Genomic DNA, 25,179 nt, shown 5'->3' on the forward strand with positions numbered 1-25,179 from the left:
CAGCTCCTTCCACCACATTTGTAATCCCCCAGCTGGGCTTGTTTGGGTTGGATTTTTGTTAAGTAACTCCCATGTCTTTTCTGCAGATTTCTTTTTAAGATGTTCCACTCTCTCCCCACCCCCTCTCTCTAGAGATGGGGGAGAAAAAAAAAAAAAAAAAAAAAAAAAGAGAAATGTTGAACGCAAGCCAGCTGGCACACACAAGAGGAGACGGAGAAATCTGCACAAAGGAGCTTCCTCACTCACTTGCTGCTTTCAGCTCAAGAAATCGTGCAGGGGAGGAGGGTTCGCTCTCCCCCATACATCAGTCAAGCCACCGCAGACAAAGGAGATTTACCATGACACCCTCCAGAACTGCCACCCAACGGGGCCAGGATCCCTCAATCGCCTTCACCCGGCAGGAGTCTGAGCTGTTGCAAAACACGCCAAAGTGCAGGGCTTCAAAACAAGCTGTTCAATGTGGAATTAAGCAAGATTTTGAATGGAGGAGCTGCGCTCCCGCCTCCTCGCTCACACAACGCCAGGAGACCTTTGGTGGCTCTCGGGGCTGAGCGGGCCGTCACTGGTGAGATGCCAGGAGAGAGAAGGCTGAACCCAATTTGAATAAAATGGAGACACCCTTCTTTTTTTAATATGGAGGTGCACCCCATCAAGACTACATCTTCCAGCATGCAATGCAGCCAGAGCACCTGGAGAGACGTCAAGAAACTTATGCTGGGACTCCCAAGTTTCTGTAGGATGAGCCTTGACACTGGAGATGAACCTGACACAGGGCAGCGCTCAAGTCATGAGTCATTTGTTGGCATCCTTGAGAAAACCCTGAAATATTTCAGTCCAGGCATTACAAAAGACGGATGAGGTCACTGGAAGAGGCTGGAGATGGAGAATGATGGGAGATGTAAGCAAAGACCTCTTTGGTGCAGGGGTGCCCAGGCAATCACTCCACCTGGAGCAAGGCTCAGGACATTTATCAGTCACAACACTCACCCACTACTAAAGACACAATCAAGCCTCAACTTCACATTCACCATCAGTGAAAAGACGCAGCTCGGATCAAAATTCAACCTCACATCCACTGCCATCCGCTCATGACCTTAAAACACGACCTTTACAGCAACATTCAGCAAGACTACAGCACACAAAGGAGTCCAGCAAAACTGTAGATACAAGATAAGGGCACACGGTGCCAGATCTCAGCCTGGCTGTGTTTGAAGAAAACACTTCACCAGATTAGCTACAACTCAGTTTTTTCTTATTGGCACTTCTTTAACCTTGATGCCAAACAGGCACTGAGGAACAACTCAGTCTAGGGCTGAAAAACCCAACACTCTTGAACATGGCTCAATAGCAAAGCTGCCCTCACCAGACCCCCTCACTTCCCTCAACTCCCAACAAGCCAAACATCACCAATACACAAAGCATACAGAAAGGCAGAAAACTAAAAGGATGAAATGTTTCAGGCCTTCCTTTTAAAACATCACAAAATGGGGGGAAATGGAACAAGTTTCTCTTTAATCCTCCCACCACTCTTGGAAGCATCACCACCAAAGTCCCAATTTTTCATTTGTTCATGCCTCCAGAGCCTGCAGTTCTTCAGATTTACAATTATTTGATTTTGATGTCTCTCAACCCTCACATTTTTTTCAAGCTACCTACCTCTGTACAGAATAAAACACGACTCACATTTCCTCCACCAACACACAAGGAAGTCCAGAGCTTCATATTTCAAGAAAACTAATGGCAAGAGAAGCATCACTCAAGTGCGTGGTCCCAGCTCAAGCAGGAGGCACATAATACCTACAGACCCATACGAAGGCACCAAATGTCACTTAATTTCGTTCCCATGAAGTACAGCAGGCAAACATCGCCACCTCAGCGTGCCTACTTGCTCTCTGCTGGAGTCAATTCTCTGATGGGAAGCTGAGCTTTGCACCATCACTACACGCAAGTGTGAACATATGTGTCAACACGACCCCAGCTGTAGAAGAATAGAGCAAACCAGGTTGGAAGGGACCCTGAAAGGTCACGTGGTCCAACCTTTCACAGGAAAGAGAGCCCAGATGAGATTATCTACCGCCCTGTCCAGTTGCATCTTGAAAACCTCCCATGATGTAGACTCGCTGGAGGATGTGGACCACATCCCTATGGAGGTTGTTCCAATGAACAATTGTTCTCACCATAGAAGTTTTTCTTATGTCGAGATGAAACCTCTCCCGTGCAACTTGTATCCGTTGTCCCTTAACTTCTCCATGTGGCTCCCCGTGAAAAAGGGAACCTTCACCCTCACTGTAGCTGTCCATGAAGCCCAGTGACTTGCCTGCCTGCACAGCCCTCCTGCAGAGAGCTGACAGACCTCCTGCCAGGCAGCAGCTAGGTTTGCAGGAAAGGTCACAGTGGTGGGATAAAGCAGCAGCACAGACAAGAGGAGCATCAAGCACAGCCAGGGCAGATGAGAGTCGTGTCAGTGCTTCATTACAACTCTCGCGGCACTGTCCTGTGCAAGGCACGTCCCCTTCCCGAGCCTCTGCTGCAGAGATGAGCAAGTAGCAGCAAGGCTCAGGCTTGGCTTGTTCCTCTGGACACCCGATGGACCGTAGCCTGCTCATCCAAAAATGCCAGGCTAGACTTCTTCCAGCAAGTGTGACCTTGCAGACTTCAAAATCTCTGACAGCTGAAAATGGTCAAGAGCTTTATCAGCAAGCCCAGCACACAGATCCGCATCCATAAGCATAAAGTGGTGCCCAGAGCTCTTTAACAGTCAGCTGTACTGGGAGGGAGGAACTGAAAAACACACATGCATGGGAGAAAAAGCATTCAGTGGGTAAGGTAACAGAGCCAGCTTCCTCCCTGCAAGCTTAGCACTCGCATCTATCCTGAATTAGGGATACCCAGCAGGGATTCACCCCTCACTGTTGTGTGGGCACACTGGAAGACACCACCATGTGCCTGTCATGACCAGACCCGCAGCAATGGTTTAACACAGCCCCATCTTCACCCAAAGCCTGCATCACCCGCGATCCCCATGTGCCACCCTGCACAACTGCAGGTGTCACGGTGTCACAGGCATGTGCCACACAGCAGGTGCCTGGCAGGCATGGGCACCACAGAGCAGAGAGGCATCACCACAGGGTTTGCCTGTCGAAGGCTGACACACAGACCATTGGCAGCTACATGGTGGCAAAAGCAAAAAGCAACCCTGTGAGCAATAACTGGCTAGGATTAACTCAGAAGTGCTTCAGATGAGTCTAAGCTAGACAAGTCGGCAAGCTATGGCTCACCGGAGGTGCTGCTGGCAGCACCAGACTCAGCCCCAGTGCTCTACTGCCACTGCAAAGCCCATTCTTGTTGAACCCAGCCAGCCATGCCGCTGCTGGCTGTTGCCAAAAATAACATTAAACACTCAAAACAGGACATTTGAGCAAACGTTTGGCACAGAGTTCTGCATCGCAATGCTTCCCATAGGGACAAACCTGGAGGGTGATTGTCCCTCGAGCAGAGCTGGCTTCCACCAGTAAAGCGGAGCAGCCGTGTGGATTTAAGACTGGTCTGGTTACACCCTTGCTAACCCCAACGCAGAAGCGAACTGATTTACAAGAGGCTTAAAGAATATCTGAATCAGTGGCCTGTCCTCATGCACAGCCTAGAGAGCGCATATAAAAATAACCAGAAAGGCTTACAAATTTCAGATAAAGCTCCGCGCAGGCTGGAAGACTGCCAACAGCCTGAGAAAGTCAGCAGCAAGAGGAAGCAGCAAGATGGATGTGACCAGGAAAGATCCCCGAAGCATCAGTCACAGAGATGGGAAGAAAGAAGAGCTGGCAAAGACCAAAGACAACCAATGGGCATAAATAACTGCTGTAGTAAGTGCTGGAAAACAGCAGCTCACCCTTTTCTCCCTGCTTGATCAATGCCATCAGCAGGGTTGCAGAAAGGTACCCACCGTTTTGGCAGCAGCCCGAGCTCCTGGGCATTGGTGGGAGCAGAGCAGGCACCTCTGAACCCGCTGTTTGTACCCTTTCCTTTAGGGGCTTTGGAGGTGGCGTGGCTCCTCGCCTTGATCCCGGCCACCCGAACCCCGTGGTGGTCCCAGTCCCAAGCTGGGGCTCTCGTGGTGGCAACGACAAGGGTTTCCAATGAGGATCGTCCTCCATGAGAAAGGGAAACCATCAGCTGCATTGGCAGGCACAGGGAGGGCTCTGTGCAGGTCAGTGTCTCATTTCTGTCCTCTCCATCCAAAGGAAGAGCACCAGAGTGACCACAGCTGAGCTATGCCCAGCTGAGCAGCATCTCCCAGCCACGGCCCCACCTTGACAGGAGAGGGTGGACAGCAGTGCAATTTGGAGAGGGTGGACAGATGCTTGCTTACTCACCCCCAGGTTGCTCCCAGGGAAAGAAGAGCTTCTGGGCTTTATTTTTTCTTTTAGGAGAAGAGCACGCAGGCAGTCTTGGCCATTTCCCAGGTTTCAGAAGAGGACAAACATCTCTCTGCTGCTCCAGAAACGAAGGAGCCGCCACTTCACCTATTAAAGCCTTTAATTCCCTTCATTCAGTAACCAATTAGGGCACCCTGGCTACACGAGCTAAGGCATCATTTGCAGCAGAGGACCGTACGTGCAGCTGTAATCTCTCTTGCTGTCAAACCATCAGCCTGGGAACACTTTAGGAAAAAACAACCAGACTGGGAAGTAAAGGAGGAGGGAAGGCATACACAGACAGGGACAAATGCAAGCAGAGTGAGTACCACACCAAGAAATCCCTTTTATTTTTTTCTCCCTGGGAGGGATAATAAATAGGTGTATTTCACAGATTAATAAAGCACATTTGCAAAGCTATGATATACATCAGAAAGTTGCTAATTCACGCTAATGACCCATTGCAAATTGCTGAATTTTGTGAATTAGCCAGCATGCAAAGGAATACAATAAAAACCAGCAAGAACCATGCATCAAAGTGTACTTGGCTTGTTTTGGTAGCAGTAGCTCACTTTTAATTACTTGTGGCAATAGGTATGGAGGGAAGGTAGAGATCAGACATGAAACCCCCAAAAAGCAAACTGGGAATTTTCACGACAAGAAATTTCACCATGGCATCAGCTACTAAATCTTTGGGGAAGAAGCAGTAATTCTCGTGGAGCTTAGTAAGACTATACCTCTTCAACTGAATTCATGGCGGTTAATGTTAGCCAAGTCATTACACACCTCATTTTCACTCCTTTAAAAGCTGCAGAGCAGACTCCTCCCAGGCTGCCCTTTCTTCCCCTGGAGAAGCACCGGGATAACTCAAAGCCAAATTTTTGGACTCGTCTGAACCAGGAACACTCCATTTAATCAAAACCACAAATGGGCCCAGCAAATTTATTAAAATCACTCTCATACTACCTTGGTTTTTTATCAATAAATTGGTGTAGCCACACAAAGAGACGAGATGTCATACGTGATGTAGCACTGTACAAAAGATATCACCCTTCCAGACATCAGAAGAGTGGCCAGGCAGGAACAGCTCGGAGGGAAAATCCAATGCCACAAAACCTTCGAGCATCTGCAACGTGCTTAGGGAAGGAGCATAAAGGGACAACATTATCTTCCCATTTTCTTTCTTTTTGCAGCCCACAAAGAAGGAAATTAATTGTAGAAGTTGAGCATTTATATACAAAATATCAAGATTCTCTGGAAATTACCCTTATTCATCCACAAAAATGCACTCACATCATTTTATACCCCTTCTCTACACACACACCCCCCTCGCACAACATCTGAGCTGATGCTTAAGCAGCTACATCAGTAATTTTTCTGTATGTGAAGGACACTCAGCTGCAGCAAAAGCAAAACCACCTCTTGACCTCATCTCAAAACCTGATTTTTCACCAAAACCCAGGAGTGAAATAGGTGTTTCCTTTAAAGAAATTATATAAATTAAAAAAAAAAAAAAAAGAAATCACACAAGCAACTAGAGTCACAGAGTAAGTTTCCCAGATGGGCAGCCCTTCCCTATTTTCTCTGCTGTAAGACTGTCAGAGCAGAACCTCATTCCTTCCTGTGAAACCACATCACACCACAAGGCACTGATCCTCATTAGCAAGGAAGCACGTCTGATATAACTGCACAGCAAAAGAAGCCACATCCTAGTTGGATCTTCTTTTCTCCCTTCCCCAAAACCAAGCAGCACCCCTTCCTCACCTGAGCCAACCCAGCACAGGGACAGGGAGCAGACCAGCTGCTGCCAGGGTGGCCAAAGCTCTGGTTCAGCTGCTACTGATGAACTCCCAGGGCAGCTGCATGCTCTGAGCTGCCTCATGTACCCACCCTTGATCTTAGAAAAGACCCTTCACACCCAGGTGAGCTCCTCAACATACCCTCCTACATCCCCAAAACCCTGCTGGAGTCAGGCGCCCCCATGCAACAACATCATCCTCCCTCCAGCTGCTACCACCACAGCACAAGCATCGAAATTACCACTTTCCCAAATAAGCCAGCAAGCTTCATGGAGAAAGGACTGGCTCTCCCCATACCCAGAGAGCCCACGTGCACTTGACGTGTGCCCATGAAGCATCAGAAGCAGCTTCACAGGAGAACTGCAGGCAGCCCAGGCCACCTCCAGGTGCTTCAGGGACTTTGGTGCTTCTGAAAACACCTATCCACAAACGACCATCAGCTGCAAATAAATATGGGGCAAGTTTGGGAACAGACCTGTGACTCTCCTCACCCAGAGGTCAGGGAAACTTCAGCCCATATTCTGCAGCAAACCTCAAATATAAACATGGACCTCACCTTCAGCTCAGTGGGAAAGCACCCCATCTCCTGCAGACTACCCAAATCTGACCTGCTTGTTGCATTCACTGTGTACATGCAACCCAGCACGGTTAAACTGTCACCAGCCCCTGGCAAGGTCAGCTGCGGCCTCACCTCTTTTTGGTAGGGAGCCAGCATGTGACACGATCCCCGCGAGCATCTGCCTGCTCGCTGCCTGTCCCCGGCAGGTCCCTGCCTCCAGCTGGGGAAGCCAGCCAGAAGCAGCAGTGTCAACACTCAAAGGGCATAGCTGTGCACGCACACTGTCACACATCCCCGAAACAACATACCTGGGACCATAAATACCATCTTATTTACATAATACTCTGGATAAAGGGGACAAAGAGGCTTACTGCATTACATCTGGGACTAGTATTGCATCAGTGCCCAGAGGCCCTAATCTGAATCTGAGCCCTGCCACACCAGGTGCCCCGGGACAGCAGCAAGGTGCATCCCTGCTCCCAGCCCCTCCAAGGTCGACAGCAACGCCATGCAGTCCAGCTCCTCCTCTTCCCTCCACGAGCAAGCAGAGAAAGATCCCTTTTTAGGCAACACACACTGAAGAAATGCCAAGTAAATCACAGTGTTAGGCACAACACACAACTCTGGTGCCCAACCACCCTTCCATCGCGGCCAAGCCTGAGGAGCATGACCCCAGCCACGGGTCTCCAACCTCTGCCACGACATGGACTCATGGACATCGACTCTGTTTCAGATGGGGTACCCACATGCAAGTGCTAGAAAGATAAGGCAGCTTCTAGTTTTCTTTAATTTATGGACTTCAAATTAAAAAGATACTGTAAATATAATCTGGAGGATTCAGCGCAGCTCTCAAAGAGAATAAACCAGACAGAGTGAACTCTGGTCCTTCCTTCTTGTTCATACGTAATAAAGATACACGACCTGTTAGGTAGCTCCAACACAGCATGAGAACCCCTCAGCTGCCTTTACACCCTGTGAGCCCTTTCTTCCTGAAAAGGCAAATTTTCAGCTCACCTAATGGTTTAAAGGGAAAAAGCGTTAAAGGCAGCAGAAGCAGATGCTGTGCCCACTGACATTCGACAAGTCGGATGCAGCGAGCGTGAGGGGACTTTGCAGCCCTGCAACTGCAGAGGGATTATTTGCAGTTGCCACACAGCCCGCGGCACAGGGCTACAGACAGACAAACGTCCCTTATTTGCAGGAGCTTCTCCCCAGGAAAGGAAGAACACTGTTCTCAGCACGCGCAGAGACACCTACGTGTGTAGACACTCACACACCAGCCCCTCCAGCTAACGAGCAGCCTAATGGCGACCCACAAAACACACAGACCCGCCACTGGAAACCAAGTCCAAGTGCCCAACTTGAAAAACGAAAGAAAGAAAATCCCCGTGTCCTGGCCATACTTTATTACAGATCATTACAACCTGCTTGATAATTAATTTCCTCTGGTGGCTCTAACTGGCTCACAGCCCTTGTCCTGAATGCGAGGCCAGTTTAGGTGAAACATTAAATCCTCATCCTTTCGCACCACTGAGACAGCTGTGCTCCCAGTGCTGCACATGTCTCCCTTCCTCAGTGAGCTCTACCCCACAGGGAGAGAAGAAAACCTTGCCGGATGAACGAGGGCATAAAAAGGCAAGGATTTCTGTTTTGAGATCGAAACAGCTTCAAAATAATAAATTATATATTATTTCTGGTCAAGAGCTAATCAATAAAATACACTGACTGGATTTTCTGAGTGCCATGCGTGTGTGGTCATATACTGCCAACAAAGAGCTAGAAATGTGCAGCATAATCCGGTGCTGGAGTCATCGCACAAAGCGTGGCAATAGGTTTTCCTGAAGATGTCCAGGCACGGAAGGCTGCGAGCACCCACGCCGCCCCTGTGCATGCCGGAACCCAAAAGCCAGCTCTGATGCCGGCATCCTTAATTCTTCTGCAGGGAGTAAAAAGGATCGGTGAGTTCCTCGGCATGTGCCAGGACAAACGCGTGTCTTAACACCTCCTCCAAGGGAAAGGGCCTTCCCAGAAAGGGGGAAAAAGGAAAGGGAAAAAACCCGGCTGGGAGATGGAGGGGAGCCTGGCCTCGCTGAGCGGGCCTCGCCGGTGACCTTCCCGGCGCACGCCGGGCCCGAGCTCCACGGCAGGAGCGGTGCCCTCTCCGCTCCGTCCCGCTCGCGGGATCCAGCAGCCCTTACGGGACGCCCGGCCGGCTCGGCCACGTTGTCACTGACCGTGTCGCCCCCGGGACCGGCCCCACCAGCAAGGGCTCCGGCGTGGCGGCTCGGCCGCTCGTCCTGTGGCACCGGGGCACCCGGCGGCCCCCCCGGTAGCAGCTGAGGGGGCCGGAGCCCGGAGCCCGCTCCGAGGGGCTGCGCCCGCCCCCCCGCCGCGCACGCACAGCCCGTGCTCCCCAAACGCCTTTGGGAAAATGCGACCCCGGGAGTCCCCCGCGAGGGGCTGCGACCCCCCACGGCACCCCGAAAGGGCTGGGGTGCAGCACCCCGGGGGAAGCAGCCCGCCCGGGGCACCCCAGGCCCCTCGCCTCCCAACCCTCCGTGCACAGACGGGGGAGCAAGAGGGGGCGACTCCCCGCCCCGGGCCACCGCTGCCCCCTCAGAAACGCATCCCGCGCCCAGCCACCCCCAGACCTGCCCCGGCGGTGACCCCGCACGCGGGGGATTCCCCTCCTGCAGCCATGGGGGCTCCATAACCCCCCCCACGCACCCGTGGCGGTGGGACACGCGGGGGCCCAGTGTCCCCCCCCGCGGCAGGGGGATCCGCACCCCACGCACACGGTGAGACCCCCGGGCACACAGCCAGGGCGGCGGGGGGGGGGGGCACAGCCGGGGAGACCCCCAGGCCCACCCGCTCCCTGGGTGCCCCCGGGCCTTCCCCCCGGCGCCGTAGCCGCGAGGAAGGTGACCCCCGCGGTGGCAGGGGGGTGACCCCGCACTTCTGGAGGGTACCCGACCCCCACAGACGGGGGGGGGGCTCTCCCCGACGGTCACAGGGGGGGCACACACCCCCGTCCCAACGGTCACGGAGCGACGCCCCCGGGACACGGCGCCGGCGCCCAGCCACGGGAGGGGGCCTAAACCAGCCGGGGGGGCTCGAAGGCCGCAGGGTGGGTCCCGGCCCCAACGGCCGCGGGGGAAGGCCCCACGGCCACAGCGGGGGGAACCCGAGCCGCAGCGCCGCGGCGGCAGCAACCACCCGGGCCCCACGGTCACGCGGGGTAGCGGGGCCAAGGCCCAACGGCCACGGGTGTCCCCGACCGGCGCCCCCCCCGCCCGCACACTCCGCCGGGGCGCCGCGGGGCTGGGCCCGCACTCACCCGGCTCCGCTCCCGTCCCGGGCGGCCCTAAGTCTCCTCCATGGGGCCGCCTGGCCGCTCCGCCGGCAGCTAGGGGCCGGCCGCCGGGGCCGCCATGCCACCCGCGCCTCGGGCCGCGCCGCGCCGCGCAGGCCGCGCCGGTGTCCGCCTGGCGGGGCGGGGCGGGAGGGCGCTCGGCTCCGCTCGGCTCCGCTCGGCTTGGCGGGGACGCGGCAGCCCGGAGCCGGAACCCGACCGGCGGCCGGAGCGGGGTGGCGCGGGCGCGGCGCAAAACCCGGACGGCGGAGTCCCGGAACGGGAGGGCGGAGAACACCGCCCCCGGCGGGCGGCAAACGCGGCGCCGCCCGCACAAAGGGGGCGCCGGCGCCCGACAGCCGCGGCCGGAAAACACGGAGACCGGATCGCGATCGGGAGCCGGGGCGCAGGAGCGGCGAACAAAGCCCGGAGCGGAGCAGTTCCCCCCCGAGAAGCCGGAACCGCCGCGGTGCCACCTCGGAAAGCGGTGGGGGGAAGCACCTTTCTGGGGGTATTTCACACGCTGCGGGGGGCCGTGTGAGACCCCATTGCCCGGCACGGGACAGGGTGAGCGACCCGTCCTGGGAAGCAGTGCCCCGAGACGGGGAATTTGATGGGCATTGGTTGTGATGGGCAGGTCACGAGCCCCACAGTCCCTTTGTCCCACGGGGACAGTACAAGACCCCACTCTGTCACAGCCTTGTCCAAAGGCGCTGCGCTGCGCTCCTGGGATGAGGAGCGGGAGCTGGAAACCCCAGGGCTGTGGCATGTGGAGCCCAGCCTGGGTGCAACCCCTGGGTGCTGAGCACATCCTCCCTGGGTGCTTCTCCACCCTGGGTGCCTGGTGTCCTGAGCATCCTGCTCATCCCAGGCCGTGCCGGTAAGGAGCAGGGCAGGGCAGCAGAGACATCAGTGACTTATTGTGAAAGACATCCACCACATAACCAGATGCTCCTTCTCCATGCACCTGTCTTCTGCCTGGAAGAGCATCTCCCCAGCCTTGGCCCCACAAGCGCTTCCTTTGGGCCAGCTGCTTAAGTGTCGATGCCTTCCACCTCCAGGAAAGATGCTCCAGGGAGCTGCAGGCAGCTCAGGCAAAGCAACCTCAGTGTCCTGCCTCTCCCACCCAGCCACCAAGGCCAAGTCCTCTACTGCCTCCTTCCCCCCACAGCACCAGGACCACAGGATGCCACCCCAAGTCCCCTGTCTCTCTCCAACTCCACTCCTATGGGCATCACTGACATTTCCCCTTGCTCTCAAAGCACACGGACCCAAGAAAGGAAGACCTCCACAATACTTGAAGAGAAAAACATGCCAGGAAGCCACCGGTGTCCCAGCACAGCAGACTGGGACCACACTGGTGGGACACAAGTGACAGGACAGGCTGGTGGATGGGGGATGCAGCCAGAGGAAGAAGGAAGCCGCAGAAGCCCGTCTCCCTCTGCCATGTCAAACAGCAGCTCCCATACCACAACCTCCATGCTGTGCCTGGGCAACTCAGAGTTGAAACACCCACAGAGGTTTTCCAAATGAGGAATGATGTGGGTGGGCATTGAATCCAGAGCCACCATTGCCAGCATCTCAGAGATCCCATAGGCAGCAAAAGGAATGAGAAGACAACACCTGGAGCAAAGGACAGTGCTAGCGGGATCATTTCCAGCGCTGCAGCATCCAGCTGCTGAGTTTCAGGCGGTGCAGGCAGCTGCCACGAAGGCTTCACACCCTCCTCCTCTCTGCTGGGGTAGTGACAGGAACAGAGGCAGAGGGCTGGGACAACCTGCAACCAGTGATCGCGCCAAGCAGCTGAGCCAGCAGCCCTGCTCTGCTCCCCACCATGTCCCTGAGCAGGAGGGGGGATGCTAGCAGTGCTCTGGGGTTGCTCTGTCCCCTCCGGAGCAGGGTGGGCTCCAGGGAATGAGGAGGAGTACTTAGACCACAACAAGGCAGAGCCCGGAGCAACATGGCAGGAAAAGCTCACAGCCCAGTGAACACAAATGTGTAATGAGCACAGACACAGCAATGCGGGGAGATGCTGAATATGAAGGATTAAAAAAAGAAAAAAAAAAAAGGAGAAATTAATCTTATTCATAAGGTAGGACAGGTTTTTAACTCCAGCACACAGCTGCTGGAGGGGGGGCTCAGCTTTGTGGGGTGGCTGCTGCTTTGATACAAATCAGGAGAGAAGGCTGGGCGCTTCCCGGTGATGGTGATGCCAAGAGTGCTCCTGTGAGCAGAAAGCCTCCGAGCAGGAACAGAGGCCACCTCTCGCCCCGAGTCCCCAGCTTCGGCAGGGCTCAGGCTCTCTGGCTGTTAGGAGCCATCCCTCTCATCCCCCAGTTCCTTGCTCTTCTCCTATGAGGCCATTGATGTGCCTGACCCCCTCCAGCCAAAAAGACCCTGAGGCACATTTTGGGGAGGGAGATGCTGCCAAAGCCAGGATGGAGCTACCTCCTGCCTGCAGAGATGGATGGAGCTGGGCTGGACGCTGCTCGCGAGCTCCCCTTGCCCGTCCTGGGATCTGGTGCTCACAGGAGATGTGGAGATGCCAGCGCTTGGTTGAATCCCATCCTGTCAAGCCCCATCTCCCACCCACCCTTGTCCACAGTGCATGACTTCCCGGGAAGCACAGGGCTGTTGGGCAAGAGCTCAGTGAAAACACATCTCTTTTAATGCTTTTGGAACACAATGGATAAAGCAATACCTAAAAACTGTGGGATCTGTCTTGCACCTGCTTTCCAGAGTTGAGGATCATCCTGGCACCCTTCTGTGGCAGTCAGGGTGCTTCCTGGGAACAAAGCGCTGCTCCCCCGAGGCTCACCCCATCGATTTCTGCTTCATTAACCCCTTCTTTGCTCCCTGATGGATCTTTGCATCCAGCTTCCCTGTAAAGAGGGGATTAAAAAAAAAAAAAAGAAAAGAAAAAAACACAACAAATTCTCATCACTCTTTATTTTTAAATGCTATTTGCAATGCAAATAAGCTGGAGGCAGCAAGGTCTCCTAGTTAGTGTGTTCCTGTCACATTCAATTATCATGCTTGAGGAGCCACGCGTTTCCAGCCACCATGGCCTCCCTCTGCAGGCGTGACACCGGAGAGCCAGGGGCAAATATGTCCAACATGGCAAAGAGATGCTGAAGAGGGAGAAATTCAGCAAGGTGGAGAGTAAATTAACATCTAGTACTTGCCTGCCTGCCACTACCAGGGGGGAAACCGATCCCTTTGCTTGCCCGCAGGATGCATGTCAACACATTTGAAGGAGATGGGAGACCATCAAGGACCATGCTGCAGTCATGTTTCTTCACAGTGTGGCAGAAAGCTGGGCTTGGGGACAATAAACCCTCAGCTTGGGGATGTTGATGCAATGGGGCACACAATGTCATGGGGACCAACTGCTCAGTGCTGCCAAGTGCCAGGTTGGGGGCGTCCAAGGCCACCAACTGGGAGGGCCATGCTGCCTTTGCCACTGGGCAGTGCCTCTGGGAGCCCAGGTGCCCATGGCCAGCTGCTCCAGTGAGACCCAGAGAAAGCACTTGCCTCCCCTTGTCCTTCACAGCCCTTTGGTGGCTTTGCTGCCAGCTCCGCTTTCCTGCCTGGGAGAGGAGCAGGACACCAGAACACGAGATCTGGGGAACTCCTGTAGAAGAAGCCAAAAGCCAGGCACAGCAAGCAAGCCAGGAGGGAGATGTGCTGCCTCAGAGGAGCATCCCTGTACCCCTCTCCCTGTCTGTAAAAAAGCAAGCATGCTCCCGCTCTCCCAGGCAAAGCTCTCTCCTCCAAAAGGGAGAGGAAGAAAAGGAAAGTGACCTTAAGCGATGCAGCACGGCAAAGACCCAGCCTCCCAGAGAAGCTCTGCTGTCAGCCAGCACAAGTCACCTCCTCTAATGCCATGTCTCCCTGGGAACTCGCCTCCCTGCTCCTGCTCCCCTGCATCTTCCCATCCTCCAAATGCCAGCCTCATCCTGCCTCTGTCTGTAGCTGAGAGCAGGGATGGGACTCCAACACAGACCCCATTCTGAGCTGGGGAGGGTGGCCCCAGTCCCTGGGGAGCATCTCTCGCACCCATTGGGAGGGACATGGGGGTCCGCTGTGGTCATACCGTCAGGAAGGTAGGCAAGGGATCAGAGTTTGATCCTAAGGAGATGGACAGACAAGAGCCCATCCCAGCAAAATCCCAGTGAGGTGAATGGAGCCAGAGCTGGCAGCACTTCATCCAGGTCCCTCAGCATTATCCCTCGGGGGGATCAATCCTGGTACCACCCTGTGGGTGAAGCACAGCCCATGTGGTCTCTGGGACCACTACATTCCTCCAACCCAGCTACAGCACACAGTAGACCTAATCCCTGGTGGAGACAAGAACCACTAGGCTCCAAACCAGTCCCACTTTGGCCACTGCTCCAAAAACTGCCAGTAAATGCTCATGTGCCATGAGAAGCAGGTGCTTGTCCAGAGAAAATGGCTCCAAACCAGCCAGAGACCATCACCTTCCCTTCAAACCAAGAAAACTTCTCGATTTCAGCCCAACGAAGAGCCTGACAATACTTTTCCCAGCAGAGGTAGGTTACAAAACAGCTTTGCTCAGGATGTCCCACCAGGACAAAACAGCCTCCCTGAAACCAGTCTTCCTCCTTCAGCTTGGGTTTTGGGCCAGCCTTCCTCCTGTCTGAGCCTGAGAAGGAAGTAAGTTCAATGCACCAAAACCATAACACGTGTGAAAAAAAGACATGAGCAACAGTTTGCAAGTCACCATGCCATATATCCCTAAACTGAAACACAGCTACGGTCAGGCTGAAATTAGGAGCAGAAACACCAGCCCGCAGCCCATGGGACACAAAATGCTGTCTGCAAAATTTCTCCACCATCACAAATGAGAAAACTAAAACTGAGGCCAAGCAAAAGGGCAAAATAGGGCATTAATGGGAGCATCTGTTTTCAGACAGCGTTCTTGTCCTGTGCCGTAGTTAGGAGGTGGAGGAGATCCAACATCCCCTCTGCCACCCTCTGTGGGAGAAGACTTCTCCTACCTGCCTAAGGGTGGGGAAGAAGCCCCCTCCTTGCAGTGGCTGGAAACAGCAATGGGCACCCTGCGTGGCTGAGCCAGGACAGCCAGACTGTCTGGAAGCAGTGTGTCAGACCACTGTGTCACCAAGCTGTGGGGTTTTTGGCAGGAGAAAGGCAGCAAGTTCACGCTTTGCTCCATGCTCTGGTCCCCCATCACCAACACTGTGTCATCTCCAGGGCTAGAAGCTTCATATTTACCATGCCTGCCTGCTCCTCCTGGACCCCAAAAGTGATCAGAAGGCTCCTCTGCTCTGCCAGCTGGCAAACATAAAACACCACACAGGTAACCTTTAGGAAAAGGCTAAAAATAAGGCAACAGCCCCAGGGTCCCCTTCTTTTTCCACTCAATGATTTAAGGACTCTCATTTCACACTGTGACGTGTCCCTTCACCCTCTCCTTTACACTCTTCCAGCCGTCGGCTGTTGAAGAGTGGCTTCTGAGCGATGCTTGAGGGAGGCTTCAGGGAAGCTTTGCCTGGATTCAAGGAAATCACCCCTGAGAACTGCCAGGAAGCTTTGTCCTCAAGTGCTAAAACTAAGCAGGAATGTGTCTGGGGAAAGCCATGCTCCCAGATGCAACACAAACACAGTACTCATCCCTTCCACACAAACAATAACCCTGGCAGCAAAAATTGAGCTATGTTACTTCTTTTTTTCCCCTCCCCATGCTGCTAGAAACAGCTAACTTGCAACAGAGAAGCATTCGGATGTCACTGTGGCAAGGTCCATGCTGTTATCTGGCAAGGAAAACCACTATGGCTTGGCTTCCCAACAAGACAAACTGGCATTTTGTCATGGTTTGAGCCAGGCTTCAAGAAGACCGGGGCAGCCGGTGAGCTCAGGTGGGGACATGAGCCAGCACCTTCCCCCTGCTCTGCTTCCAGCTTGGAGAATTAAGCTTTTGACTGCCTCAGATGTAATGCCAGCTCCTATTAAAACAGCGCCTTACTCCAATGAAAGGTCAAAGGCTTCCCTGCTCCTTCCCAAGGCTGTCACAAATATCACCCAGACAGACGATGTCCCCTCCGGGAGGTGAATATGCAACTCCACAGTCTCCCCTGCCGCTGCTCTCATGACAGCTCCTGTCGGGATGGAGGGCAGGAAAGGCAAGGCCAGCAGCAGGAGCAGGCAGCACAGCCAGCCGCCAGCACAGCCAGCTTCCTTCCAGGCTGTTAGACTGATCCTTCTCCAAGCAGGAAAGTGTCACAACACAAAGCAGACAATGTGACAGATGGGGAGGGGACTGGCAGCACCTGCACCCAGTGAGGCAGACAAGCAGAAGCCGGCTGCCCTGTGCTCACACCACACAGCAGCTTCCCCTTAGCCACCACCGGCTGAATGCAGGCAGATGTGGCAGTGAAGGGGCATGAGAGCACCTGTACAAGAGCAAGGAGAGGTTAAAACAAGGGGAAAAAAAAAAAAGAGGAAAAAACCCCACAGCAGCTGCTCCAGCACGCCACAGCAATGAGGCTGTTCTACCGCAAAAAGATGTTTGCATCCTAAATAACTCGGTGCAGCCCTGCCTGCTCACTGGCACACCGGGAAAGACCTGTCCCTGCAGGAGGACAGTGCCACTAGCAAGATCCAAGTGCTGCAGCTCACCAAGCACCGTTTGTCACCATTGGCTGAACACACCTCCCAGTTGTTGCTACAAAGGCTGTGAAGAAACCAAATCGTTTTGCCTTCTCAGTACCCCAGCAGGGCATGAATACCCCCAATACCCAGGAAGAGACTGAAGCCGTGGGAGAATGGTGCTTCTCCGAGCACAGATGGGAAAAAAAAAGCTCTCAAAAACAACAGAAAAAAAATCCTACACTGTGCTTCAAAAGCCCTTACCTAACTGGTACTGAGAAATACTGCCACCCCTCTGCTACTAGATAACTACTCCTAGAGAACCACACTGCAAATGAGAAAGAAAACCCAGTCATCAGCTCTGCTAAACAAACAGCCAAGACTATTTTTGCTTATGCTGCTTTTAGCCCATCAAATTAATTTTTCACATCCCCTGAAAGCGTGTACAGTGCCTTCTCCAGGCTGTGTGGTGGGGAGGCTGCTAATAAGGATGGAAGCTACTGCAGGCTCCCCAGCTGCTGCATCCCTCCTCCATCCTTTTTACAGCAGCGGGTAGGAATAACTGGCAGCCTGCAGAGGGGCTGGTGGGCTCATAAAAGGGACTAACAACACTGGCAAGCGGAGCACGGACAGATGCTGCGGTGCTTCCCTGCAACTCTGCCAGGACACCCCATCATGCTGGCCTACGGATGAAGAACATCCATCTGGCCCTGCAGCTCTTGCTGCTTCAAGTCCTCACCATCCTCACAGGCAAAAGGGTAATTTTGAACACAGACAAGGAGCTAGCATGGGTCTGCCTGAGCATCGCCGCACTGGCTCGTATCCTGACTCAGGCTGATGCCAGAAGCGGATCAGCTGCAGACACAAGCGCTCTTTGACTCCTGAGTGTTTGGAGAGGCAGGAAGAGGCATGTATTTAGAAGGAAGCAACATCTGGGGAAAGGGGAACCAAAGACAAAAAAAAATATTACAGATGTATTCAAGTCATTAAACAAACACCTACAGATCAAAGAGCACAGGGCAAAGGTTGCGAACTCATATGGCAAAGGCAAGCAGAGATGGTGATGAGAGCAGGCATGAAAGGCCAAGGGGGGCATCTGTGGAAACTTTACTACTTACAGATTTTGGGTTTTCCTTTGATGGGAAACTTCACAACCATCTCCTGGGGATTAGTGCAGATAAAGACAAATGGAGACCCAGACTCCTGGCTCAGATCCGGATACTGCAGAACACAGAGACACACAGAAAACAGAGTCAGGCAAACTGCCATGGGTTTGGAAAGAGCTCGACAATCAGGAGCAGAGAAATCATTATTTAAGAGATGGGTTATATCTAGGCTGTAGCAGCTCAGACTAAACCAGTTCAAGAACTTTCAATGAAAAAAAAACCAAACACCCATTGCAGCTTTGGATCTCAATCAGTGAGCCCCCCTCTAAGTCTCTTCTCATCATGCCTCTGCTAGAGCTTGCTCCCTTTTCGAATCTGCTCACCAAGCTGCTTCCCTGTGTGCTCCTTAATCCTTCTCAGCCCCCTTTAGCACCGACCTGTGTTTCACTGCCTAAAAGGTGTGGTTTCACACTTGCCTTAAGCTGATCTAAAGCATGAGGCATCAACAGAGAGGCGGCTGGGGATCCTGCCAAGCTTGCCTTGCTTTGTGCTGGGACAAGCATGAGACCAATTTTCAGTCCAACGCATTCCCAGATTCAGCTGACCAGGGATGTAGGTACCCCCACTAAACCCCTGCCAGTCACGGGCAGCACACCAGCACCTCAACCGAAACAGCTTGGCAAATCCAACAAAATGATGGCCAGCAAAGGGTGGCCACCTCTTCTGTTGAAGCAGCTGTCCCAGCTACAGGTACTTCTACTACAGATACCCCACCTCTTCCCCACAAAGCTCAGTCCAAACACAAGGGCTTTGATATTTGGAGAATGGGCACCATCCTGCTGTGGGGGACACAGCCCTTGAGATTCCTCTGAATGTAAAGGGCAAGCAACAGAAAAATGCTTGCAACACACCAAGCTGATGGCTTGGAGAAGCCAGCCATCTCCACACAAGGCTGTCTCCAAACATGGAGTCTACAGAGAGATTTCACTGTGATGAAGACACAGGGGAATTTTAATAGGGAGAGAATAAACAGATTGTTTCTCTCATTAACCATGGGGAGAAAAAGGAGAGAAAAAAAACACTCAATGAGGGAAGTGCACCAAGGTCCTCTGGATGCAGCTCAGCCTCACTGGTGTTTAGAAGTGAAATGCAAGACAGTAATAAAAAAATGCATATGCCAACCATCACTTCAGATTCTCCATTAGCTACAATGCTGTGCTGACAGGGTCAGAGGTGACAGCATGCCATGAAGGTGCTCCAGCCCAGGAAACCCTGTTCAAACAGACTGCCAAAGTGGGTTTTTTTCTTCCATGGGAAAAACTGCTGCCTTTTTTTTTTCTTTTTTTTTCCTTTTCTCCCCTGCCTTTCTCAAGCAGATCTGTCAAGGCTGCTGTAGGGGACAGGATGCCAGACCAGATGGAGCAGCGTGTCCTGGCAAATCCCCCATTTGTTACTAACAAATGACTCCTAGGCTGAGTGTTTGAAAAGCTCTTACTGACCTGCCAAGATGAGTTTGGTTTTGCCCTGGAACAGCTGGGCATGGAGAGGGAAGCAGGGAGCAACCCACCCTCCCTGTGCTGTAGCGGGGTTTGGCAGCATTGCCAGCAGTTAGGGGAGATTTACAGAAGCCTGACACTAGGATTGGATCAACCGGAGAAAGCATTTCCAGCCCCTCTCATTTTACAACAACGTGTAAGAGCTGTTCACCGAGCAAGAGAGAGATGTACGTGCACTTAGCTGCTCTGTACAACACCCGCGCTGGAGGAGAAAGAGCCACACTGATCTGCATTGCACGCGGACACCCTGCTGTACCAATCTGGGGTTGGACAGGTTTCTTCCTCTTTTTTTTTTTTTGGCTGAGCCATGTTACTTGACTTGCTTCCACTGCTCCATGCCAATGCCAAGGATTTTCATTTCCCATTTGCAGGGAAGGAGGATCTTGGAAGGTTAGAAAGAGCCAACGTGAATATCCCCCACCAATGCCTGGTAAGTGCAAAATGCTGGCACTGCTTTATTGCTCTCAGCATCACGCGGGTGACTAGTGGCCGCTCTGCAGCCAGAGGACCTGACCTACTCTGCAGCTCCCACAACAGCACAGCCTCTGAAGGTCACACCATAAAGCAGGGGGTGTAAGTCACCATCCAAATCTGGTCGCAGAGATAGTCCATCCCCACTCTACTACATACGGTTCAACCAGTGGCTTCTTCAACCAGGTTGTGTGTCTGGAACCAGTGTGCCATAGAGGTCTTGCTGCCTGGAGTACAGCTGCTTCCTGTATCTCCTCAGACACCATCTCCTAGGTGGACCTGGACATCACCATGTCCCCCCCACACACACACCTTACAATCCCACACACAAGGAACATTCCCTTAACAGGCACCCTGGCATCAGCAGTAAAAGCAACAGTGAGGTTGGTTTCTCTACTGACAGCTTTCATCCAAAACCAGGATCAAACCTTCAGCTCCAAAAGCTTCCAGCTCAATCCAATCCCAAGGCTGAGGCGGATGCCACAGCTGTGACTTGGGTTTACACTTCCACACTGCAGCCTTTTATCTTTGCTAACAGGGTACATTTCTGTATGTGTGCCAAATCTGTTCACGTCTTGCATTTTAAAAGCCTTGGTCCTTCCTCTGGCATCTCACTCCTGGGAGGCAGGGAAGGAGCCTCTTATCAAGCTGCTACATTTAAGGCTTCCTATTGTAGGGAAACATCTTATCCCATCCTGGTAAACAACAAAAGCAGAATATTCCTGCCTGCCAGAGGTGAGAAAAAGCTGTAACCCTTTCCTCTGCCTAGAGACAAGATGCTCCCAGGTGGAGAGATGAGACTGAGCTCCCACAAGATGCTGAGCCAATCTAATGTCCAGGCTCCCCTCTTCCCCCAGTCCCTGCCACAAGTTAATTCTCCTCATTCACCTGCAGAAATTTAGGGAGTTTTTGGGTAAAGTCAGTTTTCTGCCAGGTTAATGGACCAAACTGCTCAAAGAAGGGTCCAGCGAAGCAGGTGAACAGCAGGAGTGTGTGGCCAGGGGCTGGTAGGAACAGAGACTCCTCTTGGAGAGCAGCAAAAAATTAGATGTGCCTGCTGCACCCTTGAAACCACTGCCTGCAAACTGAATAGAGAAACAGCCAGATATGATTTTGCCACACATCATGAGGACCACGACCACAGCCTCTCCCCAGCACACCTATAACTAGCTGCCAATATTTCACGTTTAGAAACCACCTCCATGGACCTCATTCCCTAGAGGTCACTGGAGCTGTCAGTATTTCCTTCCCAAAATTCGTTGTTATTTAGTCCCTTAAACAGTGCTTGCTCTTAATGTCATGCATGACCACCATGAGCAACATCACCTTAGCCACCACCAACTCTATCTACGCTATCTGCTCTGGTCGTAACAAGACCAAGACAGACAGCATCTGAATGGCAGCACTCCTCCACCTCTGTGGCTCTTTCTGCAGCTTAGCTAGGACATCGGTACCTACCTGCCCCGTGCCAAAGGTGCCTCTCCTATTGGCAGCTACTCAGCTGGCTTCTGGTCTCAGCAGAGACGCTGCCACCAAAACACCAAACACGTTCTTGTCCCCATTACATTTTCCAAAGCTGCCCAAGTGTCTAACAAGTAAAAAACCTAATTTCTCAATGTCGCTGCTGTAAGACATCAGTCAAATCACTCTACAATTTGCAACGTGGTAAGTTTAGCAGAGGGAGAACAAACTTACTCCCAACTGCTACACCCCACAAGACAGCAACCACTGTCTGAGACTTGTAGTAAAAGTCCAAAAGCCACATCTACTGAGCCAGAGAGAGAAGGCAGAGCATATCCCCAGTAAAGAGGATCTGCAACAGCAGTTTTTTAAATAAAAGGTCATCTTGGAGAGAAACACTCTCCCTCTCTACTGGAGACCAAGAATCAAAACCAGCCAGGAGTCTGATGGGAGATGTTCCTTCTTAATTTCAATGGCACTCATCATTATAATCTTGAGGGTGTAAATAAGACAGGTGCCAGTACTCCAGGCTTTGACACTGCCTCTACTAGGAAGCAAGTTAGCATTTAGGAGAAGATGGTTAAAAAGGCTTTCTACAGCAAATATAGTCCAGAGGCCAGGTTGTCCCTGAAGAAGAAAACCCACCCTCCTCCAATCCTGCAGAGGAGCAGGAAAGCTTGAAGGAGAGGGCTTATGCAATATAACTATGGTGTAAAAAAAAAAAAAAGAATGATTCAGCCTCCTTTCAGACCTTCTGCCACCTTGTAGCAGGCTTGCAACTAGACAGTTTGGAGGACGGTGGGCTCCGTGGGCTGCGAACAGCAGGCACAGCTTACCAACTGCTGCTCCAGCCCACTGCTTCACACAGTCAAAAACCCCACGTATACTCTCCATACATTGGCATCCACGCAACCACCACCCTCCCTGCTCGACCCATCTCTGCGACCACACTGGTTGGGCTTCAGTTTGCTGCTAACAGGTTTGTAAGACCCTAGCTGTGAAGAGATTAGCGGGGGGAGGCGGGGGGGAAGGCAGCTTAACACACAGAAAGAGCTCGAGGTTAAATGTAGCATCTGAGTACAAGCTGGAAAAGGGAGCTGAGCACTGAGCTCCTCCAAAAACTGGCCATCAGACCCACCCTCACATTCATCCTGGCTCTGGAGCTAGCGCTTTGAACATATATTAAGTGGCTATCAGATGTCCCCAACAGCCACCCCAAGCAAGCTGCAAGCAGGGATAATTGCTAATGAATGTTCCCTACACTTTGTTTTCACTATCCCTCATCTCCCATCACCAGCTCATCACCACCAGAAATAGCAGCAGGGCTGTCAGTCTCCCCACTCCACAGCACACAGCAAAAGAGCAAAGGAGGGGACAAGCCAGCTTGGAGCCAACAGAGACACAAACTCACCTTCTCTGACACTTGAGAAAAACAAAAAGTCCTGCTAATTCCCCCCACTCCAAATCTGTTAAAGTAAGTATTTTTGTTTTCTGATTTGGGTAAAGCCTGCAGCAGGATGCAGGGGCCATGCAGGCTTGCCCAGCATTGCTGGTAACAATGCAGAGCTCGGGACCCTTAGCTTGTCCCAATTCTGTCACAGCAGTAGAAAAAAAAAAAAAACCCACAGAGAAGGGCTGTCCTGAGCCCCTTGATTTCTTCACCCCTCCCCAATAAGCCATGTTGACATGAACCAAAGGCAGGGGAACTGAAAGAGCCGAAGCAAAACATGCCGGGAGGGAGCCAAACCATCACTAACAAGATGAGCTCTGCTCTGGTGCATCCAAGGAAGGAACAAAGGCACCACATGCAAGGGAGCAGCAGCTCCACGCAGCACAAAGCCAAAACACTCCCCAGCAGCTTCGTTAACGACCTTTCAAGAGCATCTTTTGCTCTCATTAAGGTCTCCAGACACAAAAGGAGACAAGTAAATGCAGTGCAAGAGACCAAATGCTAACACCGGCTGGGAATGGCCCCGGCGTTTTATACATGCTGGCCTACAGAGCCCTGCAATGCAGCCTGAGCTCTCCTCTGCTCTTCTTGCCCATTGAGCGTGCGAGTGCACAGCCCCAGTGCGCATCTCGGTTAGCCAGAGTGTGGCAGAGAATTGCACGCTGGAACCTGTAGTCCTCTGTTGGGTCACCACCATCCTCTCCATCTTAGAGCTGCCAGGGCGGTGGCCTTGGGGCATGGGCACCGAATGGCAAGGAGGTGGTAGAGATGTTCTGCAAGGTTAATAATGGAAAGGGTTGAATCATTTTCCTGGCATGTCTCCTCGGTGAACAACAGGGGAAATACAGCTCACTGCCAGGCAGCACTGGGCCAGGACACCAGCTCCAGCCTTCACTTCCCCACTGCTCTCCAAGACCTTCGAAATAAAAGAGGCAGCACTGGAAAGCAATGCTGTCTGGAAAGAATAAAAGCAAGCAGAGCCCATGTGTTGGCAAGAGAGCTCACCGTAAAATGCATTCAAAGGGAAAAAAAAATAATCTTGGCAGAGACTGTCCCCTCTGAAAGAGCAGGGCTGCTGTAACAAGCAGTGGCAATAAATCAGCTTTCTCCAGCAGGCAAAAACATGCACTAGGCTCTTCCCCAGGCGTTACGAGAAGCCCCAGGGCCATGTGCAAAGGAGAGGAGTGGGATGAGAGGCATCCCCCTGGGAGCCAGGCACAACTTCCTTCACCCCGTTTTCTCAGTGATTTGTGGGAAAGGCTGATCCACTCTTCTTTCATGCCTCATAAGCTTCATAGCTGTCAGACCAACATAACAGGTAATTAACTACTAAACAGCCATTTTCTCCTCCTCTCCGGAGGGAAATTGCTCACCATCCAGCTAGAAAATGTTTCTTTAGTGGTTTGCAAAAGGGAAAAGAAAGTCAAGAGTTTCTGGTGAGCAACAGGGGTGCCACAGCCAAAGAGGGGCATTTGCAGCAATGCCAGTAACACAGATACAGGGAAACAGGAAAAATGGAGCCATCAAAAATTAGAAAGATGATGATTATCCGGTTGTGGGAATCGGGCAAGCTCCCTGATTCCAGTTCCGGCACCACCAGTAGTAACCCTGGTTCCTGCCCGCAGCTACCCCACAGACCTGCTGGGGTATAGCTACAGCCAAAATTGATCCAGTGCTTGGAGCTCAGTTACTGGCTCTGTGGTCCATCTGCAGGTAGGAGTTACTTCATATCAAAAGGAAAAAAAAAAAAAGTTCTATTCCTCTCACAGTCTGCAGGAGCAGCCTTCAGGAACCACTGCGCCTAAGCCACATCCGTCCTTGTTGCTTTTCCAAGGAGAGTGGTGTTGAAGTATCGTTTCCCCATCTGTTGTTCTAACAGTGGTAGTCTACATCGCCTGTTTACAAGTACATCCACTTTTGGGGATTATCTAGCCAATTTTTCCAACTCGACCTTCACCCTGAAGTGCTCCAGAGCACATTCAAACCAAAGGTGACACCCAACTGGCAACAGAAGCCATCACCTGAGCCAGGAAATCCAGGTTTGCTGCTGTTGTGTGTCACCTTCTCCTGATTCAGACCCCCAGTTTTGTGAAGAGCCTGCAGAGCACCAAGTGCCTCACTTCAACATTTGATCTCCCCTCATGACATGGTCTTCCATCACACTTTCAAATTCAAGCATGCTTTCAAGCATCATCTTTTAAGGACCCGTTCCCTCTGCCTTAGCACAGGCCAGTCAGCCTTTTGCCCGTGAGAAACATAACTTTTTCCTAAACAGAAATCCCAAAGCAGATTCAACTTTCTAGAAATGCCAAATTTTCTAGCCTGAGGCAGAAACATGTGAACATGCACCCGAGAAACTCTACATGCTGCCCTCGGCCCCAGA

The 25,179-nt window shown here is 52.5% G+C and overlaps 1 protein-coding gene across 3 annotated transcripts in view; it reads right to left on the minus strand.

Annotated features, from left to right (window-relative positions):
* TRIP4 (thyroid hormone receptor interactor 4) overlaps positions 1-25,179 on the minus strand; it is a 51,120-nt gene that overhangs the window by 4,189 nt on the left and 21,752 nt on the right. The window contains exons 12-13 of one of the 3 annotated variants that reach the window (XR_008733396.1): positions 17,871-17,973; positions 12,824-13,004 (exon numbers count right to left, since the gene is read on the minus strand). Coding sequence is in view for 2 of the 3 variants with exons in the window: in XM_055717438.1 (XP_055573413.1) it covers positions 13,153-13,253; positions 17,871-17,973 (204 nt within the window). In the remaining variant the exon portion in view is untranslated. Of the gene's footprint in view, positions 1-12,768; positions 13,005-13,072; positions 13,254-17,870; positions 17,974-25,179 lie in introns of those variants that run through there. The other 2 variants (XM_055717439.1, XM_055717438.1) reach the window with 2 other exon arrangements.

The sequence above is a fragment of the Falco cherrug genome, chromosome 7 (genome assembly GCF_023634085.1).
Source record: "Falco cherrug isolate bFalChe1 chromosome 7, bFalChe1.pri, whole genome shotgun sequence".
NCBI lineage: Eukaryota > Metazoa > Chordata > Aves > Falconiformes > Falconidae > Falco > Falco cherrug.